At 48.1% G+C, this 23370-nt stretch overlaps 1 protein-coding gene across 2 annotated transcripts in view; it reads right to left on the bottom strand.

The window, feature by feature from the left end:
* The window catches only part of NOS1 (nitric oxide synthase 1), a 143737-nt gene that overhangs the window by 55138 nt on the left and 65229 nt on the right, over nucleotides 1-23370 (bottom strand). For both annotated transcript variants that reach the window (XM_039505122.1, XM_039505123.1), the window contains exon 2: nucleotides 7335-8596. In XM_039505122.1, the coding sequence (XP_039361056.1) occupies nucleotides 7335-8068 (734 nt within the window). In that variant the 5' untranslated portion in view covers nucleotides 8069-8596. The remainder of the gene's footprint in view (nucleotides 1-7334; nucleotides 8597-23370) is intronic.

Genomic DNA, 23370 nt, shown 5'->3' with positions numbered 1-23370 from the left:
TGTGATCGGTGGGTTCCATATCAATGCTGGTGCCTGCTGACCTCCTGGCTGTACATTTTCCTCTCAGCAGCCCAGGCATCAGACTGCGAGCAGAACACACACCGGCTGCCATGAGCAGTAGCAATGGCTGCCCACATCTGCTCGTCTCTTTATAGGCAATGGTTCAACATGCCCAAGAAAGTTTCTGCCTTTGGTTACCCTCTTCACTCCCCGTAGGGTCCTAAGAGTTCTGTATGCTCAGGTGATGTATTCCTGTGCTGTTTCCCGGGGAACCGAGACCTTATTTTTGGTCAGTGAATCATCATGAGCTGCATCAGCCCCAGGGTTAAAGCCTGGACTCAATTGAGTAAAGAAGAGCTTTGCCACGGACCTCAGTCAGAGCAGCCGGCAGGGGCGGCTCTAGCCATTTTGCCGCCCCAAGCACGGCGGCACGCCTGCGGGAGGTCCACCGGAGCAGCCTGCCGCCCTCCCGGCGACCGGCAGAGCGCCCCCCGCCGCATGCCCCCCGCGCTTGGCATGCTGGGGCCCCTGGCAGCCGGAGGTTCCTGGGAGGTAAATCGAGCCCCAGCTCAGCCACATGACACTAAATCAGGGTGTGCTCCAATTTTTCCCTCCCTGGCGATTTAATAATGCTGCTATGAAGTATTTTATAGAGAGTTTTATCATTTGAAAGAACTCTACAAACAGGACCTAATTAATGGGGAAACTGAGGCACCAAGAGGTCAAGTGATTTGTCCAAAGCCACTTGGTGAATCAATAGCAGAGTCTGGAATAGAACCCAGGTCTCCTGATCACTCACCTATATCACTAGAGCACATGACCTTCCAGCTTGCAGGAGACTGCACGGAGTACCTTAAACACATCAGACAGCACACTGAAGTCATTTCCATCTTTGACACAGAGCTGCAGCTGGATAGACCCCCAGCATGCAATGCTCCCTTCTCGGGCACAGCAGCCTGGCTGGAATGCTGCCTGCTGGCAGAACATCTGCACTGAAGCGGACAACCCACACTGTAGCATGTATGAGGCCATATGGACCCATGCACAGGATTTTGGCTACCCCTGATGGAGTGGGTTTCTCAGCTATAAAGCAGGTCAGTCATTTGAATAGGTGGAATTCAAGGCACAAAAACAAATGTAACCGCTCAGTGAAAAAACACGCCAGGATCCTGTCAGACTAGTCCTAAGCAGTCTACCTTTTTAGGGCTGGCAGGTGAAACTTCAACAGCACCATACTCTGTCAGATTCAAAATCGAAACACTTTACGAACGTGGGTAACTTATACTGGATTTTAGTTTTAAAGGAAAACCAGAAAAGCCATTCTGACCTCAAAACGTCCTGTTTCCGCACTTCCAGAAAGAAGTGTTTCCATTTTTTGTTTTTAATTTTTTTAAAAAATGTGTTTATAATATTATGTATATCATAGTACAAAACCAAAAAGTCAAAATCTGAATGTTTTGATTGCCCCCAAATGAATTTTTTTTTCCAGAATTTTCCTTCATGGAGAATTTTAAAAATGTTGGGTTTCATTCAGGTACAGAATGAAGCCAGATTTCCAAATCCTTTGTGAAACAACTTCCATCCTCCACACCAGCCTACGTCTTACTGTGGCGTTCCTGTTCTTTAGGCCCTTGCTGCCTAAAAGTGCCATGTTTCTGTCTAGCTAAGGAACGGGCCTTAGAGGGAAAAGGAAAAAAACAACAACCCAGAGGGTTAAACAATATAAATGCCGGCAACATGAAAGGAAATGGGATGTGACAATTCTCTTCTGGCTGAGGGTCAAAAATAGAACAAGGTTAGCTGGCAATGAATGAATTGTGCTCTATTTCTACGCTGTAGCCTGCCGAGACCCTGTTAGATGAGAGCTTGCTTCTCATCAGACCTTTCTCCCCACTTCCAGGGTATATTTTTATATTAACTCCATTACAGCTGGTTTGCCCCGAACAGCGCACACTCAGCTGTGGTTATAGCCCCCCCGAGGACAGACAGCAAATCCACAGGGCGAGCATGGATCCAGAAAACAGCGGTGGATGGATGGCATCTAATATCTGAGGCATCTTCCCAGGTGAATACAGACCAAGGAAGCTTAGGATGCAATTTAGCCACCTCCTGCCAGGTGCAGTCTTAGTGACTTCTCGTATCCCTTATGTAACCCACACACGTCCTGGGCGTGGTGTTCTGGCCCATCCAGTGGCACCGAGATCGCTTAGGGAAAGATTAACGAGTCTCCTTTACAGCCTTAGCTAAGGGCCATGCGCCTTTTAGCTCATGCAGCAGAGGCTCATGTATTTAGCTTCAGAGGTCCCAGGTTCAATCCCACTCGCTGACGACCAGGGTCGTTCGGTATTACACTTACATATGATATTGTAGCAGTGGGTCAAAACCCTGAGGTTCTTATTCACTTTTTACTCAGGAAAAACATTCACTGATTTCAGAGGGAGACTGTCCTGAGAAAGACCCTCACTACTTGACCCATTATTAATAAACTCCGTATCTGCACTATTCTTTTTCTTCCAAAGAATCCCCAAAGCTCTGCAAAAGGGAACTGGCTTTATCCTGAAATACCGCCACCTCTGGGCCACACAGCAGCCTCTTAACAACATGTGCAATGTTACACAATGGTTCAGGAAGAGAACAACACGGCCCCCAGTTACAAAGGCAGGGGGGGAATTAGGTAGGCAGAACACAGTTACTCACACTAGATTCTAGCTGAGACTAACACCTGGGCTACACTAGCAGGGTGGGGTGGGGGTTTGAACTAAGATACGCAACTTAAGCTACGCTATTCGCTATTCGCGTAGCTGAAGTCGAAGTATCTTAGTTCAACTTACCTCCCCACAGCGGTGAGTCGACTGCCGCGGCGCCCCCGTCGACTGCGCTTACTCCTCCTGCCAAGGTGGACTACGGGTGTCGATTAGCAGATCGATTTATCGCGTCCAGACGAGACGCGATAAATCGATCCCCGATACATCGAACACTACCTGCCGATCCGGCGGGTAGTATAGACGTACCCAATGTACCACCAGACCTTTAGTGACCATGAGTAGTCGGCACCTCCGCTTTAGCTCTTACCCAAAAGACGGCCTCTTTAACATCCTTAACGCCATATGGAGGCGTATGTTCAGTACTGACCTCGGACGAAAGGGCAAACATCAGCCCCTGCAATAATTGGGATTCACCTGGAGATCTCCCATTCCCACTCTGACTAGGCCCAACTGGCCTAGTCTATAAGATCTGAAGAGGTCACAGCCCAAGGTGTGTCAGCTGCACCTAACCACTGTCTAATTCTTCTAAGAGTTACTTGTTTTATAGACATCTCAATGGCGTCTGCCACTGCAGAATCCATAGTTATCCTGCTGTCCAGTCGCCCTGGGCTTTCTGTGCTTGTCCCAGTGTCTCTCTCCATATGATCAGGCCTCCCCAATGCACCAGCCCTGTTTTAAACTGAGCAGATAGCACAGGAAATGAGTTGACCATTTTCAGCCCCAGGTAGTGGTGGGTAGGGATTGGGGTGACTGTCCCACGTCTCTCTCGAGGGTGAAAACACTCTTTGATGCACAGGGCTGCTCTCTGCCGGTTTCCCTGCAGAGTTTCTACTCTTCTATGTCTGTCTAAAACCACTAGCATCACCGCGCCCCAGTATTTTACCCACAATGCAGTGAATTATGCCACTGCCCTTGTCATTCTTAGAGGGCTTCATGCTCCCCCTCAGCCTTATATTAGCCTCTGAGTGAAGCCTGGGCCAGAGTTTCTCTCCAGAGGCCACTTTAAAGCTTCTCCAAGGATGCTAGTGTGCTCTTTAAGGTGTAGTTAAACCCTAACTTCTTCAGGGCCACTTGGGATAGCTGCTTAGGACAGATTCCACTGAGGAGCTAGGACTGGAGAACCCTCAGCTCCCACTGACTTCAATGAGAGCTGAGGGGTCTTAGGGAGTTGTTGTAGGTGGGGCTCAGCATTTCACAGGCCTCGGGAATAAAGTATGAGGGGGCTCTCTCTGCTCTTTGGCCTTTCTTCATAAGCCGGAGCGCTGAAGCCGTTCCCCTCCCCTCACCATGATTCTGCATGAAACCCACTGATTCAGCATTTTTTTAAAAAACATGCACGTTTTATAGTGGAGTTTATTAGAGCTGGTTGGGCTTTTATTTTTTTCCCCCCAGAAAATAAGTCAGGTACTTGAGCTAGTGAACCCAGCCGGAGAGGAGAACAGAGGCGTGAGGCAGCCAAGCTGTAATTCCCAGGAGGCACCAGGGTGGCATTTCCAGGTAGAAATATTGTTTGGTTTCAGGTTAGTGTTTTGTCAAAAAGTTGACATTTACCACAGAAAGCCGCTACTGTTCTCAAAAGTTTCAAAGCCACAGTTTTCCTTAAACAGTTTTTATAGAAAATTTTCAACTTCCTTTAGATACTATTACAAGGACAGGCTCCTTTCAGCTGTATGGCTTTCCGGTACCTTTTGTCTCTTTGCCCTCCACTGCCCTGCTCCCAACCCTTGCAAGCTTTCAACCGACGAAGTGGGTATTCACCCAAGAAATCTCATGCTCCAATACGTCTGTTAGTCTATAAGGTGCCACAGGACTCTTTGCTGCTCAAACTTAGACTAATTCACCAGCCAACTCCAATATAAGCACTGGATTCAGCCTGGCTTTTTGCCTTCCTAGCATGGCAAGCCATTCATTGGGTTTATCCTCAGGGGCTGTCTCCTCTGCAACCAGCCTTCCCTACCTCTTCAGCAATATCACAGTGAGGCTTTGTGACATCACAGTACATTCCACAGAATGTCACTGTGGCGAACAAAGGAGGGACGTAGAGAGACTGATGGCCAGCAGGTCCCATAGGCGTATAGGGGTCAAGATTCCTGGGTTCCACTGCTGCTGATTCTGCCCCTGACTTTCTCTGTAATGCTGGTGACTCCCTTAGGTCAACAGGTTTCCAAAAGCGACCGCTGGTTTTGCATCTTTCTATTTTTGAGTGCGCAACCTGAGACACCCTGTCATAGGTCTTCTCCCCCACTTGGAGCTGTTGGGTTCCAAGCTGGGGACCTGCATGGGCTCCTCTAAACTAATCCTAGTCTAGATCCGGTTCTGCTACCACCAGTTAAGTTTAAAGTGGGTAACACACTGCCTGTCCCCCAAACTTCCCCTGGGGAACCCAGATTCAAACACCTTGAATCTCAACACAAAGGGAAATAATTCATTTCCCTCCTCCCCTCTCCTAGTACTTAGGAGAGATACCTTGATTCAAACTCCTTGAATCAAACAAAGAGGGATTCACTTTTTCCCCCTCCCCTTCCCCTGAAAATTCAAACAAGGGAAGAAATTAATCAAGTTCTAAAAAAGAAAAGATTTTATTAAAGAAAGAAAAAAAGTACACTATCTCTGTATTACCAGGATGCAAAAATACTTATAAACCTGGAGAGGCTCTCCCACCCCCCTCCTTTCTCAGAATAATCAAAGTAACAGCAAACAGAAATAAAGATATTTCTCCAGCAAACACACAATTGCAAATGTAGAAATCAAATTATAAGACTAATTCGCCTTTCTAATACTCACTATACTGGATAGTAGGAAATACTCCAGGAGAACTTGGAGACATGTCTGGCCTCTCTTAGATCCAAAGAGAGCACACAGCTCAAACAAAGAACACAGACAAAGCCTTCCCTCCACAGAGATTTGAAATTATCCTGTCCCTTGATTGGTCCTCTGGTCAGGTGTTCATCAGGTTACTGAGCTTGTTAACCCTTTCCAGGTAAAAGAGACCTTAACCCTGATCTGTTTATTTATGACACACCCACAACTTCCTTTTCAGGGGTGTGGAGCCCTTGCACATCCCACTAACTACAGCTGGAATTTAGGATGCTCAGGACCTCTGAAAATCAGGCCTGCCAGCATTTCAAGCCATGTCCCCAAACACTGAGATTGCCAAAATCAGTGACCCACTTCTGAAAACATTGGCCTTCACTGCTCCGTGCCTCGGTTTCCCCAGCTGTAATTTAACACCCATCACCTCACAAGGGGCTGGCAGACTCAGAGTATATTCCAACGGCAAAAACCACCCAGTGGCAGTGAGTCTCAGAGCCCAGGTCAACTGATCAGGCTCATGCTACCAGGCTAAAAATAGCAGTGTAGACATTTGGCAGTGTAGCATTTGTAGGCATCAGGGCTCTGACATCCCCTCTCATCACTGGGTTTCAGAGCCCAGGCTCCAGCCTGAGCGGGAATGGCTACGCAGCTATTTTTAGCCCCAGAGCACAAGCCCCTCGAGCCAGAGTCAGTTGACCCAGGCTCTGAGACTCACTGCTTTGGGGCTGTTTTTGCAATGCAGATGTACCCGAGATGTTTGTAAAAATGCTTTGAGATTCTTGGGGAAAGGGACTAGGAACCGGCAATGCATCACTGCTAATAAACGGCCAGGAGGAGCGAGCTAATTGGAAAGGAGCCTGCTCCTGCGAGCGCACAAACACCAGAACAATTAACAACAATTAAAAACACAGGGGGGGAATTACGCAGCTCCTCAATTACATTCTAGTGAAATGTCGTTTTTCAAGCTCTCGGGGGCACTTTAAAGACTCTCGGCTTATAGCATTTCTCCTGCTTGTGTAAAAATAGAGAGGCAGAGCTGCACATCTAGGATCCAGACCTGTTCTCACTGAAATCTGTGGCTGAACTCCCACTGCTTTCCGTGGGAGCAGGATTGGGCGCCTGACAGCTGGGTCTGGGTGGCAGAACAGGCCTAGAGCATTTTGAAATACAGTGGCCGTTAGAAGCATCATTTACAGTGAGCTGAGCTTCCCTTCTGGAAGGTTTGGGTTGTAATAATACAAGATTTAGCTCTTATATGGCATCTTTTATGAACAAAACGCAAAGCACTGTACTAGGAGAGCCAATATCGTTGGCTTCTTTTTACAGACGGGGAAACCGAGGCACCAAACTCTGCCCAAGGTCATGCAGCATGTCAGTGGCAGAACCAGGAATAGAAGCCATGTGTGCCGTATACCTGTCCAGTGCCCAATCTGGTAGCCCACACGGCTAGCTCCGGTGTCCGTGGAATTTTATTTTCTCATCCCTCTGTCCTCTTCCAATCTCCTTTTTCTCCCATGCTTCCTGCCCGCTTCTTGTTTTCTCTCCCATGCATCTGTCCTCCTCTTACCTCCATTTTCCCCCTCCCACATTTTCTCTCTTTTCCCTTTCTAGCTGTCATTCTCTCTCCTGACCATCATGACTTAGTGGGCAATAGGTCTGTGACCTGGAGAAGGCGCTAACCTGACCCCACCAAACCCATCTGACTTGTGTCACCATAACCGATACCAAAGGTAAAAAATGTACATAGGTACTTACCAGTCCACCTGGACTTCTATATCTCTTGTCTCCACCTTGGTTAGCGCGTCTCCATTGAGTTCCTTACTGCCGCTCTTCAGGAGTTTCAGGACCGGCTCTATTTCTTTAAGCAGCTCATTGTTTTCGACCCCACCGTTCAGGCAAGGATTGGCACTGGCATTGTCCCTTCCCTTCAAAGAGTCCTCGCCTTTGGTGCTGGTAACCACACCATTGACGTGCACAAGGGACTCTGCTTCCTGTCTGTTCTCCCTGGCCCACGCTGAACTACCCGAGCCCATGGTAGGGTCCGCACCCTGCTGCAGATCTCTGCCATGGATGCTTGGATTGGACAAGTCGACTGCTTTGGCAGTTGGGCACAAAGGTCTGGTTACTCTAACAGTCTTTGGCATCCCATCACCGGCAAAGGTGGTCTCCAGATGAGTGGTGAAGCCCTCGGGACCTCTCAGGATCAGAACCACGTAGGTCTCTGAGGCGATGCTCCTCAGGATCTCCAGGGCACTCTCATAGCTCATGTCCACCAGAGGCCGGCCATTGACTGCCAGGATAATGTCCCCAGCCTGGATGAGCCCGCTTTGCTCAGCTGCCCCTCCCCGGATCAGGTCGGAGATGATTACCGGGGGCTTGTTGACACGTTCCTTCACCAGGAACCCGAGACCCCCAGCCTTGCGCTTGAAGAGTCTCACCGAAATGACATTGGGCTGTATCTGCTGCACACTGAACACAGTCTCTTCCATTGTAGCCCCTGGTCTTCTAGCCTGCAGCCCAAGCCCTCTAGACCCACTGAGCACAGAGTAGCCCACCGCTGAGCAGAGAGATTAGCGGCTGAGAAGGGAGCACAGCTTATCTCTGCTAGCAAGGAGGAACTTGTTGGCTCTGGAATGACTTGTCTTGCTGAAAAATCTGCAGAGCATCAGTCGTTGCACATCAGTTCCAGCTCTGTCTTCGCCAGCATAATTTCAGTCATTCATTCCTCCCTCCTCTCTCTCTCTCTCTCTCTCTCTTTTGTAAGGTAATGACGCCAGCAGCCCAGGTAACCTTCACTGGGACAGCAAGAGCGTGTCACCAACAGAAGGCTGGGCTGGCAGGAGCAGGCACAGAACTAGGCATCTCTCTGCTGAAAAGAGTCACAGGGACAAAAGATTAGAGAGGAGACATGACAGGCCTCGAACCATCCCTCGATCTTGTGCTTGGGAACTGGCTCACTTCACAGACATCTCCGCAGACTAGTTTTTAGGCTCTGAATGGATCTTGAGCTTCTCTGTCTGTAAAGAGGGATTTAAAAAAAAAAAGAGAGAGAAAGAGAAAGACATGAGCATGACAGAGCTAAGTACGGGCCTCATAGAGAGATCTGAATGACTTAGACACCCCGATACAACACATTCAGCACAGGTATCCTCTCCGGAGCTGTGTTTCAAAACCTGGCTGTACCCTGAAATCATCCCAAGCTATATTTCCTCTGTCCCTCTGCAAACTCTCCCACTGTCTAGTTCTTCCAGCTTAACTAGAGCAGATGAGGAATAAAGTCCTGGGAAGGAAAATTTGGGGCCAATTCTTTGATTGGTATAAATCAGCATAATTCCTCTGAACTCTATGGAGCCACACTGATTTACACCAGCAAAGGCTCTGGCTGCTGTTCTTCAAAGCATCTTCATGAGCCAAAGTCTGCCTGGCAGAGATGACCGAGGGCAGGTCTACAAGTAAAATGCTGCAGATCCTCCCATTGGTGTAGTTAATCCACCTCCGCAAGAGGCAGTGGCAATGTCGGCAGGGGAAGCCCTGGGCTGTCTATGCTGGGGGTTAGGTTGCTTTAACTGTGGTGCTCAGGGGTGTGGATTTATCCCGTAGTTATATCAGTGTTAGTGTGTAGTGTAGAACTGGCCCCAAGAGCAACCTAATTATAGGTTTTTTATTTAAACAAACAAAAAAAAAGTAAGGGAAACCTCAACATTAACAAAATGTCAATTTCTTATTTGGGTTTTTATAAACTTGTTTGCACCTTATTAAATATATCTTCATAACAACATCAGAGCAAAAATGCTTTAAAAAAAAAAACAATTTATGCATAAAGCTAACCAAACAATTTCAACAGGCTTCCACCTTTGTCTCCCAAACGCAACCAAGCATCATCAAAGTTTAATACCCTCAAAATATTTGCATAAACATGTATTTAAAATTCATGTTGGTTTCATTTTTATTGTCTTTTAAGTTATGGTCAAGGAAAGCAGTGGTTAACGTTTGTGCCTCTAAACAGTTAATAAAAGTGAAATTGGTGTCACAAGCAAATTAACTCTAAAAGGCTTGCATAAAAATTCTAACATTACCTCTTTTGCGAAAACAAAGCTCAGCAGGGGAAAGCAATACACCTGCTCATAAAAAAATGTCAGCATCAATTTAAGCAGTTAAACATTATATTTAGTATATAAAATATCAGTAATGCACCTCAAGTGAAAAATGAATATTTATACAACAATTGAAAAAGTATAGCTTGTGTTATAAAAAGCTTGGTCGCTATTGCATTGTAAACACACTACGTTAATAAGTGTATTAAATTTGGGTTACTAAAAGCAAGAAAAATGTAAAACAAACAAAAAACTTTATCATGTTAACTCACTTAAGCTGTTAAGCATCCCACAGACCAACCCCCCTCCCAAAAATATCACACCCCAAAGACATCAGAAGATATCAATACACAGTAAAGAAACCCTCACGCATCAAGAAAAGAAAAACAAAGTATAAATAAAAAACTGGTCAACTACACCTCAGTCTACCATATACGAACAAATAAGTTGGCAATCAGCTAGAAACCACTAGCTGAACCAGGTTAAACTGTCATTGAATTTAAATTTGGCTACCGTGTCAAAGCAACTGTATTATTGCTGTGCTGTTGTATTATTGCTCTACAAAATTTACAATGTGCAAAACATTGCTAAACTGTTTAACCAACACAAAAGTAAAAAAAAAATCATCAAATAAATGGCAGCAAACGTTGTGAAGGCAAAAAAATAAATAAACCCAAATTGGTTAAAAAAAATTACGTTACGCAGTAACTTCAAATTGGGTAAAAAAATTCTCTGGTAGTACCAGTCACACTTTGGGGTCAGTGACAATGCATCCTAAGTAAGGCACATGTTATTCAAAACAATCTTGTTCAGTGTCTGGGTACCAATACTAAACCCTGGCACACAATATTTAGCAAATCTGTTACTGTCCATTCAGTAGGTTATCTAAAAAACAGCATCCATGAAAAACAACTGAATCTACGTCAACTACTGGTGTATCACGAAGCCATGCAAGCAATGGAACAGAGAAGCTAGCCAGCCGTTCTTGTTTCCTGCCCAGTAAAGCTTACCAAAGGGTAACAACCAGCAGGAATGGTCAGGGCTGGTGCAACCCATTAGGTGACCTAGGCGGTTGCCTAGGACGCTAACATTTGGGGGGTGGCGACCGCGGCGGCCAGACCTTCTGCTGCCTCTGTCAGGGGCGGCATTTCAGGGGCGGGATCTTCCGCCGCCTAGGGCGACAAAAAAGCTGGCGGCGCTCCTGAGAAGGGTAACCTATAACATGAATGGACAGTACTGTGTAGCAACCAGTTACACAATTGTATATGGAAAGGCCTCATTTGTAATGCCAATACTCCACATTTCTTTTACTTCTCATATTCATAGCACTATATATTCATACAACACACCGTTGTAATACCAGTCCCAGTTTTTCAAAGCACTCAGCCTACTACCAATAATAAGAAGAGAGGTGGTAACTGTAAATGCCGTAATAGGAGTGTGTAGCTATCTGGGCCAAAGCTCAATACCATGGCCATTATAAAACGACATTCCTCAGTCAAAGTCCTGGGCCTAACATTCCCAGGCCCACCACAAAAAACGACACATTATTGGAAAATAAAATCTGTCCATCAGTCGTACAAACAAATGTGCAAACCAAAGAACAGATGGGGCATGAATGTGTAAATGGTAAAGTAAGGTGACCACATAACTGTGTTTAGCCCACTGGGTCATCTTCAGTCCATGCTTTCTGCTTTTCTAGGACGATGGGTGAATGTCCACCCCATAAAAAGACAAAAAGTGAGGGACTGTAGTAGGAAGAGAGCATGGGAGATAAGCCCTTGTATTAAAGGCCTGGTATGAGGCCTGAGGCCAAGGCTGAAGTAGTGGTCAAAGCTTTGCTAATATAAAGCAAAGTCAGGTTGTGAGTAGAGGCAGGCCCTGCTCACAGAATCTGGCAAGAATGGGGCTATTATTGCAAAAAACACACATGCCTAAGAGGTGCTAGTAGGGTTGCCAACTTTGGTTGGCTGAATTCCTGGAGGTTTCATCAAATGACATGATCTTTTATGAAAGATGAATCTTGAATTCCTGGAGACTCCAGGACAATCCTGGAGGCTTGGCGACCCTTGGTGCTAGGCACAGAGCACTCATGCAGATGCATTCCAGAAGGGTGGTAGCAGAACACCTCGATACCAGCACATTCCCCACAGATAACAGGAACACGCTGACCCATCCTAGAGATAAGGTCAGGATGACAGTGTAATAAATACAAATGTACAAGGTGATGGGTGGTAACTGACTATGTCAGAGGAGTAGTACATAACTCATTTGTACTAACGTATAAAATAAAGCCTCGAAGGGAGTGTCTTTGTCTGGCCGAGGGAACAGTGGAAAGTCCCACCACTGCCTGAGCCAGTCCATTGCCACAAGCACACATGTGTCAGTGTACCTGTAACATTGTGCCAGGGCGTTAGCACTGTGCTTCGTCGGCAACAAACCTAACCAAGTTCCTTCGCTAAAAACAAAGTCTGTGTATTTGTTGGGCAGTTCAGTTGGAGCCTGGTGTACAGGCGGTCTGACCAAAGGCAGTACAGCACACAGAGAGAACACAGACATGCAGCCAAACATCGAATCCCCCCTCCTTTCCATCTGAACACCGAGCCTGCACCGAGGGACAAGGAGAAAGAGTGAAAAATGATATAACAACCCTAACGGGGGAGAGAGTTACGGCAGTGGTTCTCAACCAGTGGTACATGTACCCCGGGGTGCACAGAGGTCTTCCAGGGAGTACATCAACTCATCTAGATATTTGCCTAGATTTACAACAGGCTACAGAAAAAGCACTAGCAAAGTCAGTACAAACTAAAATTTCATTCAATGACTTGTTTATACTGCTCTCTATACTATGCACTGAAATGTAAGTATAATATTTATATTGCAATTGATTTATTTTATAATTATATGGTAAACATTAAAAAGTCAGCAATTTTTCAGCAAGAGCGTGCTTTGATCCTTTTGTATTTTTACGTCTGATTTTGTAAGCTAGTCGTTTTGAAGTGAGGTGAAACTTGGGGGTGTGCAAGGCCAATCAGACTCCTGAAAGGGGTACGGTAGTCTGGAAAGGTTGAGAGCCCCTGAATTAAGGGACAGATTCCCACATTAACTTACTCACTTTGAGTAGCACCTTGCTCCTTGGCTAGTCCCACTGCAGGCAATGGGACTATCTGTGGAGCAAGGTGTTACTTAGCCGGAGCAAGGGTATCATCATCTGGTCCCAATTCATCTCCTCCTTCACTTTACTCCAAATCAAAAGTGTTCGTGCATGAGATGCCAACTTGAGGAGGCAGTCCAAGAATCCCCCCCAACTCCCATCCCCTGAAATTCAATTCTCAGGGAACAATTCCAAAACAAACTACTTCACCTAATGGAAAATCACCCAGGGTGGAGATGCAGTGAGTTTCTCAATCTCAGCTCCTGACAAACCCAAAGCCGGTGGGTAACATTTTCAAAAACGCCTAAGTGACTTAGGCTCCTACGTTCCCTTGATTTTCAGGCTGTGTCTACACCGTAACTGGCAGTGTAATTCCCAGCTCGGGTAGACCTACAAGCGGTAGCTCTGCTCAAGCCCAATAAAAATAGCAGGATGGGCAGTGGCTCGGGCCTGGGCTAAGCACCCAAGCACGACCCCACCTGAGATCCTGGCTGGAGCTGCTGCCCATGCCATGGCCACGCTGCTATTCTGACCATGCTAGCTCAAGCAGAGACAGCCTGTGTTAGTCTGCTCACGATGGAGACTACACCCAGTCCAACTGCAGTGTAGACATACCCTCAGTGAGACTTGGGCTTTGTCTACACCAGGGGTCGGCAACCCTCGGCAAGCGGCCCATCGGGGTAATCCACTGGGGGCCGTGAGACATTTTGTTTCCGTTGACTGCCCACAGGCATGGCCCCCGCAGCTCCCAGTGGCTGCAGTTCACCGTTCCCGGCCAATGGGAGCTGCGGGAAGCAGTGGTCAGCACATCCCTGCAGCCCACGCCGCTTCCTACAGCTCCCATTGGCTGGGAACGACGGACAGCAGCCACTGGGAACTGCGGGAGCCGTGCCTGCGGGCAGTCAACGTAAACAAAATGTCTCGCGGCCCGCAGCGGATTACCCCGGTGGGCCGCGTGCCGAGGGTTGCTGACCCCTGGTCTACACGGTGCAGCAATACGCACTGGAGGGGTGTGAATTCGAAAGCACACCAACGTGCTGCACACTAACTGGCCCTTCTAGGCCCAGTTGACACGCACTAAAAGTTCCTATTGCCTATTAACACGATACTGCTGAAGCAACACTAGAGTCTGCATGGACCCTTTCTTGTACAAGATGTTGGTGAGCTGCAGAATTCACACCTCTCTCGTGTGCATTGCTGCATCGTGTTGACTAGCCCTTAGCTCCTAACAGTCTAAGCTAGATTTAAAAATAGGACTTAGCCTCCTAAGTCACCTACATGCTTTTGAAAATTATCCTCTCTGTTCCTGACATAGTTTCTTTTAGTTGCAACTGGAATCTGAATATTAAAGAGCTCCTTCAAGGCAGGACCGGTTGCTTCACATGTGGCCTACTGTTTGTGCCAGGAATAGAAGGATTTGCATGGCAAAGCAAATGGGCTCAGATCCCCCAAACCATGCACATTCTGGATTTTTACTCCCGAAAGCCAGTTCTCACTCAGCTTCTCTAGTGCACAAAGGAAAGAGCAGGCAGCTTGCCAAACAGCAGCCCGGTGGCTGGATTCAAGTAACTCTCATGCATTCCAGAGAAAAAAAAACAATCATAGTTACAGTTGGAATAAGCTTCACTCCGTACGCAGGGGAAGTGCCCCCTCCCTCCAGCGGGCCAGGGGGACCCTGCTGCAGCAATACGAGCAGGACCTCAGGGTTCACGTCCTGGCCTAGGGGAAACCTGTCAGCATGGGAGCAGCATCCCAGCAAGGCAGGAGAGAGCCGAGTCCCCGCCAGACCCCAAGGCGAAGAACAGGAGCTCCCAGGAGCAGAGTCCTGGCTTGCATGTGCAGCAGGCGCTCACATTAGCTCATTCTCTCCTACACTGATACAAAGTGAGCTCTCTGGAAGGCAGAGTGATTTGCAATTCAGCCCAAACAAATAAAAGGGCAAAAGAATAAAGAATAATCCACTCGAGTATTGAGGGTCCACTTTCTGGAGCCCATCCTATGCTGGGAGATTTAACCCTCCTGGCTCTGCGGTGCAGCTCCGTCGCACGCTGCAGCGATGTGTGCAAAGGGTTAACATTGCTCGCACTCCACCGCCAGCATGAAGGACCGGGTTGGAGCCGTTTCTCTGATGGAGTCACCCTGACTCTGGAGACAGCAATATGCCCTCCCTGCCAGGGCCAGCTTACTCAGGGGCTCAGCAAAATATTGGCATAGAACATTATTTTGCATTTAAAATGAGCCAAATTGCACCAAATGGCAGGAGTAAGTGTAAGTTAATTCCCAGGGGAGGAGACCCCCACGATCTTCACCTTCCCACCCTGATTTCCAACACCACACTGCTCGTTACTCTCAGGCTGGGCTGTTCAAAGGTGCTAAAGGGAGTTAGGCACCCCAAACCCATTGACATCCAATAAGAGCTGGGCACCTAACTCTCTAGTCTCCTTTGAATCTCGTAAGCCCCGCAGTCCCAGGATACATTTCAGGGACAACGTACAAACGGTCCCAGCAAAGCGCCTGTAGGGGAAGTCTGTTTGCCCAGTGGCACTGCCTCCCTCCTTGATTTCAGAGGGTAAAGAAATCAAGAGGTTCCCCACTCCTTTCTGCAGCACCCCCACCCCAGGGCACTGCGATTACACCATGACGGGGCGGGCGCACCTGTAAGGGCCCAGAACGATAGATCCCAGCCCAAGAGGGGGAATATTTCTGAGGGAGGCGCCAGCAGCTCTTCCCCCGCAGCATGAAGCAGGCTCGGCTTCCGGCAATCCATCTCCATGCACAGAACTGCAGAACCACAAGGGAGACTAACCAGCGCTCCTCTAGGACACAGGCGGGATACGCTGCCGAGCAGCTGGAGCGAGGAATCGTGGGGTTGTGCCTGGAGTCAAGGCAAGGCTTGGAGCCCATCCTAGGGCAGATCCTCACCCACTCCAGCTGGAGACCAGCTCCTGAGCCACGCAGCCTGAGGGTGTGGTGTGAGCACAGCCCTTCCCTGGGACCAAATGAAGCCACACGTGCAATGAGTGGAGGGGTGGGGAGGTCTCAGAACACGTCTTTCATAAACGCCTCATCTTTGGTGGTGGGGATGGCAGCTGGGGACAAGCCACTCAAATGCAGCATAACCCACCTATTGTAGGGTCAGGTCGTTCAAGTCACTAGGGGCACGTCTACGCTGCAGTTAAACACTGGCAGCTGGCCCAGGTCTGCTGACTCGGGCTCTCGGGGCTCTAGTGTAGACGCTTGGGCTCTGGCTGGAGCTGGCCTCTGGGACCCTCCCCCCTCGTGGGGTACTTGGGACACACTGTGCTCTCGGGTTATTCTAACCGTTTTGGTGTCTGAGGCTGGCACTTGCCCTGTACTCCGGGACCAGGTGATGCGGACCTGGCCCTGACAGCTGTGGGGTCAACAGCTGCATTCGGGACATAGGTTTTTATCCTCCAATATCCCCCCTGGTTCTCTCTGCGGCATCCCCTGCCCCTGTGTAGCGGAGATGGGATACTAGACAGACTAACGCCACCTCCCCTCCACTGTGCCCATCACACACAACTAGGACAGAGGATACCATCGTAGCTGTCCAAAGGAGCAGCGATACAGCAGGGTTTGTGGCTGGTACCGTATGGTACCGAGGCCATTTCTCAACCTCTCCTTCCCTGTTGGTCCATCTGTCTCTCTCCCCTGCTCCCAGCCCAGAGCCCGATTTCACTTCCACTATTCTAAGTCCTGATCAGAACCAGGGGCAGCGCACCCAGCACTAGGTAGCTTCCCTTCCCGTCCCAGGCTCCTTTTCCTCCCCGTACTCCACTGTGAACAGGTGCTCAGTTCATGAACATGCATCAAGGAGACCTAGCCAGGGAGAGGCAGGAGGGGAATGAGGCCGGGTTTGGAGAGTCTCCCAGCTCCTCCGCTCAACAGCCATTTAAGCAAAGATGAAGAGAGAAAGTCTTTTGCTTTCGAGCCTCCTACACACTGGCTGTGCCCAGAGTGCGACAAAAAGCAGGCTGAGAATGGAAGGGAGAGAGGGGTCCCATAGCGATCTCAGGTCAATAGTCTCTGCCTCTCCCTCGCAGCCTTTTGTATCCAGAGCATCTCATCACCCCTCATTCTGCCACAGGAGGGAGGCCGCCTGCTATTGCTAGTGACAGGAGGGCAGCAGCTGCCTAGAGAGGTGCTGCCAATGGGACAGGGGGGCTGGAACTAGGGGGGCTGCCGCCCCCCCCTGGCTGGAAGTGGTTTCCATCATGTGCAGGGTTTACAGTTGGGTTCAATGGCTCTCAGCCCCCCCACTACACACATTGTTCCCTACAATGGGGGCTTGTTTGAGAGGGTCCAGCTCATTGCAAGTGGGAGAGAGGGGAGACCCTGCTCCCTGGGTAGCCAAACATGGGCACATCCCTTACTGCATCTGCCCCCCAGCTGGGGTGAATCGGGCTGGGGGAGGGGATCGCACCTGCATCACAACAGGGCCACGAAAGCTGAGCAAGATCGGCGGTGGCGGTAGCGGGGGAATTCCCAACAGACCCTTTCTCAAGCTCAGACCTTCTTTAAGCCTCGTGCCTGACGGGCCCTTCTGCCAGGGTGATGCTGCCCTAAACCGGCTGCTTCTGCACGAAGCAACCAGCTCTGCTCTCGAGTTGCCTCTCTGACGGGTCTGTCCAGGGGCTGTGCCTGAGGTTACCTCTGCCTGGGCTCTCTTGTGGGGCTGCCCGTGGTCCTTCTCCCCTGCCCCCAAGCTCACAGGAGAGGAGAGGAGTACGAGACAGGCTAGCTTAGTGATACAGGGGTGTAAACAAGACTCTACAATCAGTGTGCATGCCGCGCGAGCAATGTAATTGTCGAGGTGGATAACCGCTAGTTTACACAGCAACAGCACCTAGCTGGTCAGATCCTTGGGTGGGCGGGGGTGGGGGGGTGTCTTTTTGTTCTGCAGTCACACGGTGCCTAGAACAATGGGGTCCTGGTCTGAAACCAGTCCCTAGGCATGACTGGGATACCAACAACGAGTTAGCATTTCGAGAGCAATTCCCAGACGTTTACTGATTTAAGCCTTGAACATGAGGCAGGCAGTATGTTTATTAACCCCATGTGGCAGGTGGGGGCAGCAGACATGGAAGAGGCCAGATCCTGATCTCACACTGGTGTAAATCAGCAATAACTCCAACTGACGTCACTGGGGGGTCATAGAGACTCAACATCTCTGAATACCAGGCCCAAGGAGTTTTACGTCGGGCATCCACAATCTGTGGCAGCCAAAGTGACTTGGCCAAGGTCATAGAAAGAGCAATGGTAAGGATACAGGAGCCCCCAACTCCCAAGGCCTCTGCCTAAGCCACTATATTTTACCTGTGGAAGATCCACCTCCACAGATCTTTTGAGACCATGCAAGACCAAATGTTCAGAGGATCCCAGCACTTATCTAGGTACCTAAATGCAGTGGCCACTGCCACAGTTCATGGTAACTGTACCTATACCACTCTGTGGTCCCCTGAGGGCACCCACTCTGAGGTGTCCGGCTCCCAGCAGTCCTCTCTGGGGCACAGACCCACATTTCTCTCCACGCTGACCAGCGCTTTTCCAGGCTGTGCAGTTCCCTGCCTACCTTGTGATATCCCCAGCTAGCCAGACTGCTTAACCAGGCCAGCACCTGCATTTTGCTTATGCTTCAAAGGCTATGAACAACATAACTGCCCACGGTGATGAGTTACCATACAGCTCTTTCTAAGCAAGCACATTTATTGAAAATGTGCTTTTCTAAGCAAGCACATTTATTTAATGAAAGCATTAAAGAGAGAACATTAAAAACCATAAAAGAACCTACATACATACCAAAAAGCTTACCACAGGACACCCCTTTTCCCAACACCAGCAAATGATCTGGTAGGAATCAGTTCTTCAAACCGCACAATGAAAGAATATACCCCCGTGTTTGCACCCTACTAATATATACCCCTGTGTTTGTACCCTAATAATGTTAACTATAACAGCATTTAAAAGAGAACTGGATAAAAGCATGGAGGTTAAGTCCATTGATGGCTATTAGCCAGGATGGGTAAGGAATGGTGTCCCTAGCTTCTGTTTGTCAGAAGGTGGAGATGGATGGCAGGAGAGAGATCACTTGATCATTACCTGTTAGGTTCACTCCCTCTGGAGCACCTAGCATTGGCCACTCTTGGTAGACAGGATACTGGGCTGGATGGACCTTTGGTCTGATCCAGTACAGCCATTCTTATGTTTTTATGTTTGTACAAGGTGTGCCTTGTGAGATATCATTTAAACACTCAATTTGCTGATCAATAATATCATGGCAAAATGCAGCTAGCAGCGTTATGGGTGACGCTATACACATAAGCTGAAATCATGACTAAAAATGTTTTCCAAGGAAGGATGGGGAGTGGCCAAACCAGTTCCTCAGAAACAAAGGGCAAGCTGAGACCTCAGCCACGTTCCCAGAATGACCTCTTGAGGTCCCTTCCAGTCCTAGAATCTATGAATCTTTGTATCTAAGTGCTGCACTCCCACAGAGCAATGGCAGTCGCTGGATGCGAAGCGCGTCTGGAAATGAAGCCCCTGCATTCAGGTGCCTACACTGAGCCACTGGGTACTGAGTTCTAGCAAAAATCAGACCCATAGTCCTTAATGCCGCCAATCTGATGTGTTTGCCCAGGAAATTGTGCTTTGGGCACAGAGGTGTCAATGTTGCTTCCCCACCCATCACTGAAAGCTGTTTAAGAAACATATTTTGACACCACACTCACCCACCCACCCACAAATATCTTCCTATCCTGCAAATAAAAGTGTAGAGCCTCTCACTTCTCCTAAACTCCTAATTTTCAGTTGTTTCCTACAGAATTATAAAGTACAGCGAGAAATCAAACAGATCTTCCCCTCACCTGCTAGAAATGCATGTGCAAAGCCTAGACAGGCCCTGGGTTTTGCTGTCTTAGCATCCTGCAGCTCTGACAGGTCCTCACGCAGTCAGAACGAATTACCCGCATGTCAGACTTCTCCTTGCTTTTCCCCTTATGCAACTTTCCTAATCTCTATACAGACACCTTAGGCTGGATTCTGATCTCACTCATGCTGGTTTTACACAGATGCAACTCTGTCCAATTCAGTGGAGTGTCTCCTGGCTGTAAACAAATATCAGAATCAACCCCTTCTGTCCCTCTGAGTCTTCTCCAGCCTAGTCAATGTCCCTCCTCAAAGCCCAGCAGGTGTCATTATAGGGAAGCTAGAGAGCGCAGATTGTGCCACCTACATAGTGCTTGGGGAATGAGGGGCCAAGATCTCAATCTAGGAATCTGCTTGTCAACACATGCCCATTTAGAAATGTTTTCCTAGACACACAAGAGCCCATTAGAGGCCATCACATGTCAATCAGCTGAGACATGTTTTCAGGGAGAAGTCAGAGGTAGCAATAAGAAACACCGATTCCAGGCAAATGCTCCAAGAGAGAAGCCTAAGGAACAACTCCAGAGGCTCCAGGAAGTGCCAGTTGTTTCATGCATTAGCTACACTTGTGCACACAGCTCACAGTATCCTTCAGATTCTACATGCTGCAGAGTTCAGGTAATTTCCTCCTTAGTAAAGCACTGGAATCTAATCCTTTGTTTGTAACAAACAAGACTCAGGCCTAGCTCCTATACACAGCTTTTCACCCGTAAATCTTAGAGCACTTTACAAAGGAGGTCAACAGCCTTTGAGAAATTAGCTTGTGGAAGGTGCCAGATTGTCAGGCCTGGGGACTTATCCACGGAGCCGGGATGCCATGGACTCAGCACAGCTCCTGCTTAGTGTTGTCCCAGTAACATGCCCCAGACCTTCCCGGAGGGGCCCATGGCTAAAGATTAGAAGCCAATTCAGTTTCTGTGACCCACTCAGCCCTTGGCACCCCTGCACCTTGCAGTTTCAGCAGAGAGGCTTCAGAGACCCAGCTACAAGGATGCCTTGTGTGATGCAAACCCTTTCCCACCAGGAGCTGATCTGTGGGCCCCAGTTACATTTCTGAGTGTGCATCAGATGGCAATGGCTTTCTGTGACCGAAAAGAGGCCAGGAAGTTGCATGCATACAACCAAGCAGAATTTAGGCCAATGTTATTTTGCACACCCCGCTTTGCATATTTGCCCCTAAACCCAAGATTTTTTTAAATTTAACATTTAAATATTTTCCTTCCATGCCCCCCAAAGTTAAGGAAGGTCTGTTGGGGCAAAGCCCTTCCAGAAAGAGGAGGAGTTGGATGGAAATAAGGAGGAAGGATCCCGTCCAACCTTCCTGGGGAAAGATGAGGGGACAAGTGTTTTTCAATGCTGATTGGATCAGACATGGTCTGTGTGCGACCTTGTACTCAAGTGATTACTCTGTGCCTCGGTTTCCCCCTCTCTACAATGGGGATACGTTGACCTAACAGAGTCATAGTAAGGTTTCTAATGTTTGCAAAGTGCTTGGAAGTGAAAACAGTGCCATCTGAGTGCACAGAGTTGTTTATAAACGTTTAAATGGAGGCATGCGGGAATGGGACAGGAAGGGAGTTCCAGACAGAGGAGACAGCAGGGAAAATGAGACATCAGTATTATATCTGAAGTGTATTCTCACTAAACCAAGCTTCCTTATTGCATTTGTTAGCTCCCTGCACAAGCAGGTCCTATGATCTTTCACAGCTCCTTTAATGAACGGAGAGGACAAATTTTGGACCAAAGCTGAACTGTTCCACTAATGGAAAGCAAGGGAGAGATGCGGTACAGTCCTAATGGGATGGCAAAACGGTGGTAGTTAATGGTCCACGTTAGTTATCTTTAGGAGAATTATTAGTACAAGCAAAAATACATCATCTGTGATCAATGAATCTAAAAGCATCGGTTCAGAGAACCAGTGAACATAGCATTAAATTTATTAGGGATCAAATCCTGCTTACTCCTGTTGATGTTACTCGTGAATACGGTGAGCAGGATTTGCCTTTGAATGCCGCATTGATGGATGATCCTTTTCTCATTTCCATATGAAAGAGAACCGGTTTAAATAGTACACTAGCCTATGATTTGGGAGACCCAGGCTTTATTCCTTGCTTTGCCACAGGCTTCCTATGTGATCTTGGGTAAATCAATCACTTAGTCTCGCTGGGCCTCAGTTCCACATCTGTCAAATGGGGATAATAGCACTGCCCTGCCTCCTCAGGGTGGTGTGATGATAAAAACATTGGACCGAGCGAGCTGCTCCAATATTACAGTTATGGCAGCCACAGAAATACCTAAGAGTGCATCCATTTAATGGCAACACACACTCACTCACATACACACACACACACACGCCGCAACCCCCTCATAAAGAATTGCTGCTATTGATAGCAGTGGCTGTGCTGTGCTGTAGGATGCAGACTTGGCAACAGACACACGTTACTGTGGTCTAGTGAGACCCAAAATAAATACGCTGACACTCCAGGGGTTGCAGGTTAGGCAGCCAACGGTCAGAACAAGAAGGGATTGTGAACCAGCACTCTTGCATTCTCTTACCGGCTGCCCTTCATGACCATGGACAAAATCAGTTCACCTCTCTGCTTAGGTTTCCTTCCCCATGTGTAACAGTATCAACCCACTTTATGAAGGTGTTGCAAGGTTTAATGGTTTGTGACGTGCTTTCAGAACCTTTGCTGAAAGGGATTAACTCTGGGCTGGATTCTGATCCACTCACTCCCACCGAGTGGTGCATTACCCCCTGCGCAGCCGCTTTGATTTCAGTGGAACTATTCGGAGACCAAACACCCAATCAGCATGGTTGACGGGAGCAGAATTGGGCCCTGGGTAAGAGCTAATGGTTGGTGAGGCATAAAAATCAAAGCAGCTTGGCGGTCCTTGGTTTAAGAAACCCCAAATCCCACAGAAACTGATAAGAAAAGCTTTTAGAGTCGCCAGATGCAATCCCAAGTAATAAAATCCAGCACACATGTTAATTGGCTGATTTTATTTAAAAGCAAGACAGGAGGCAAATCAATCTTATGTGGTAATGTACAGTCCCCTAACTACGCCAGCCATCAGTTCCAGGCTACCAGAAGTAGACGCACATTACACACCTGCCCTCAGGAATGACACTTATTTTACCCAGGCCTTCAGAAAATCAATTGAGTCCTCTCCCTCATATATCTTGGCTATGTTAATGGCTTACATTTTTATGTGCCAGCTTTAAATGCACACTATTGTCTTGTTTAAATCAGTTTTCATGGGATTGATATGGTTAGACAAAGAGCCCCGGAGCTGATAGATTTATGCCGGTTTAATTTTTACAAGCCATGGAGCTTCGGTGAGTCTGATGAAGAGCAATGGGATGCAACATATGCACAGCTACTGTAAACCCGCGTTCGTGGACCTGAAAATGGAGCACTGAGATAATTCACTGACAGTCATCTGTACTCTTGCCAACTGCTTTGCACAGAACGCCATTCCGTTTCAAACAATTGCAGTGATACATATATACACAGTACCCAGCTCTTTTTGCTCTCATGATGATATTTTTCTGACAATCCCAAATATCCATCTACCCCAGCCTTGCAAAAATCCA

This window comes from Mauremys reevesii, linkage group 18 (assembly GCF_016161935.1).
Source record: "Mauremys reevesii isolate NIE-2019 linkage group 18, ASM1616193v1, whole genome shotgun sequence".
Lineage (NCBI taxonomy): Eukaryota > Metazoa > Chordata > Testudines > Geoemydidae > Mauremys > Mauremys reevesii.
This window is presented reverse-complemented; position numbering and strand designations above follow the sequence as displayed.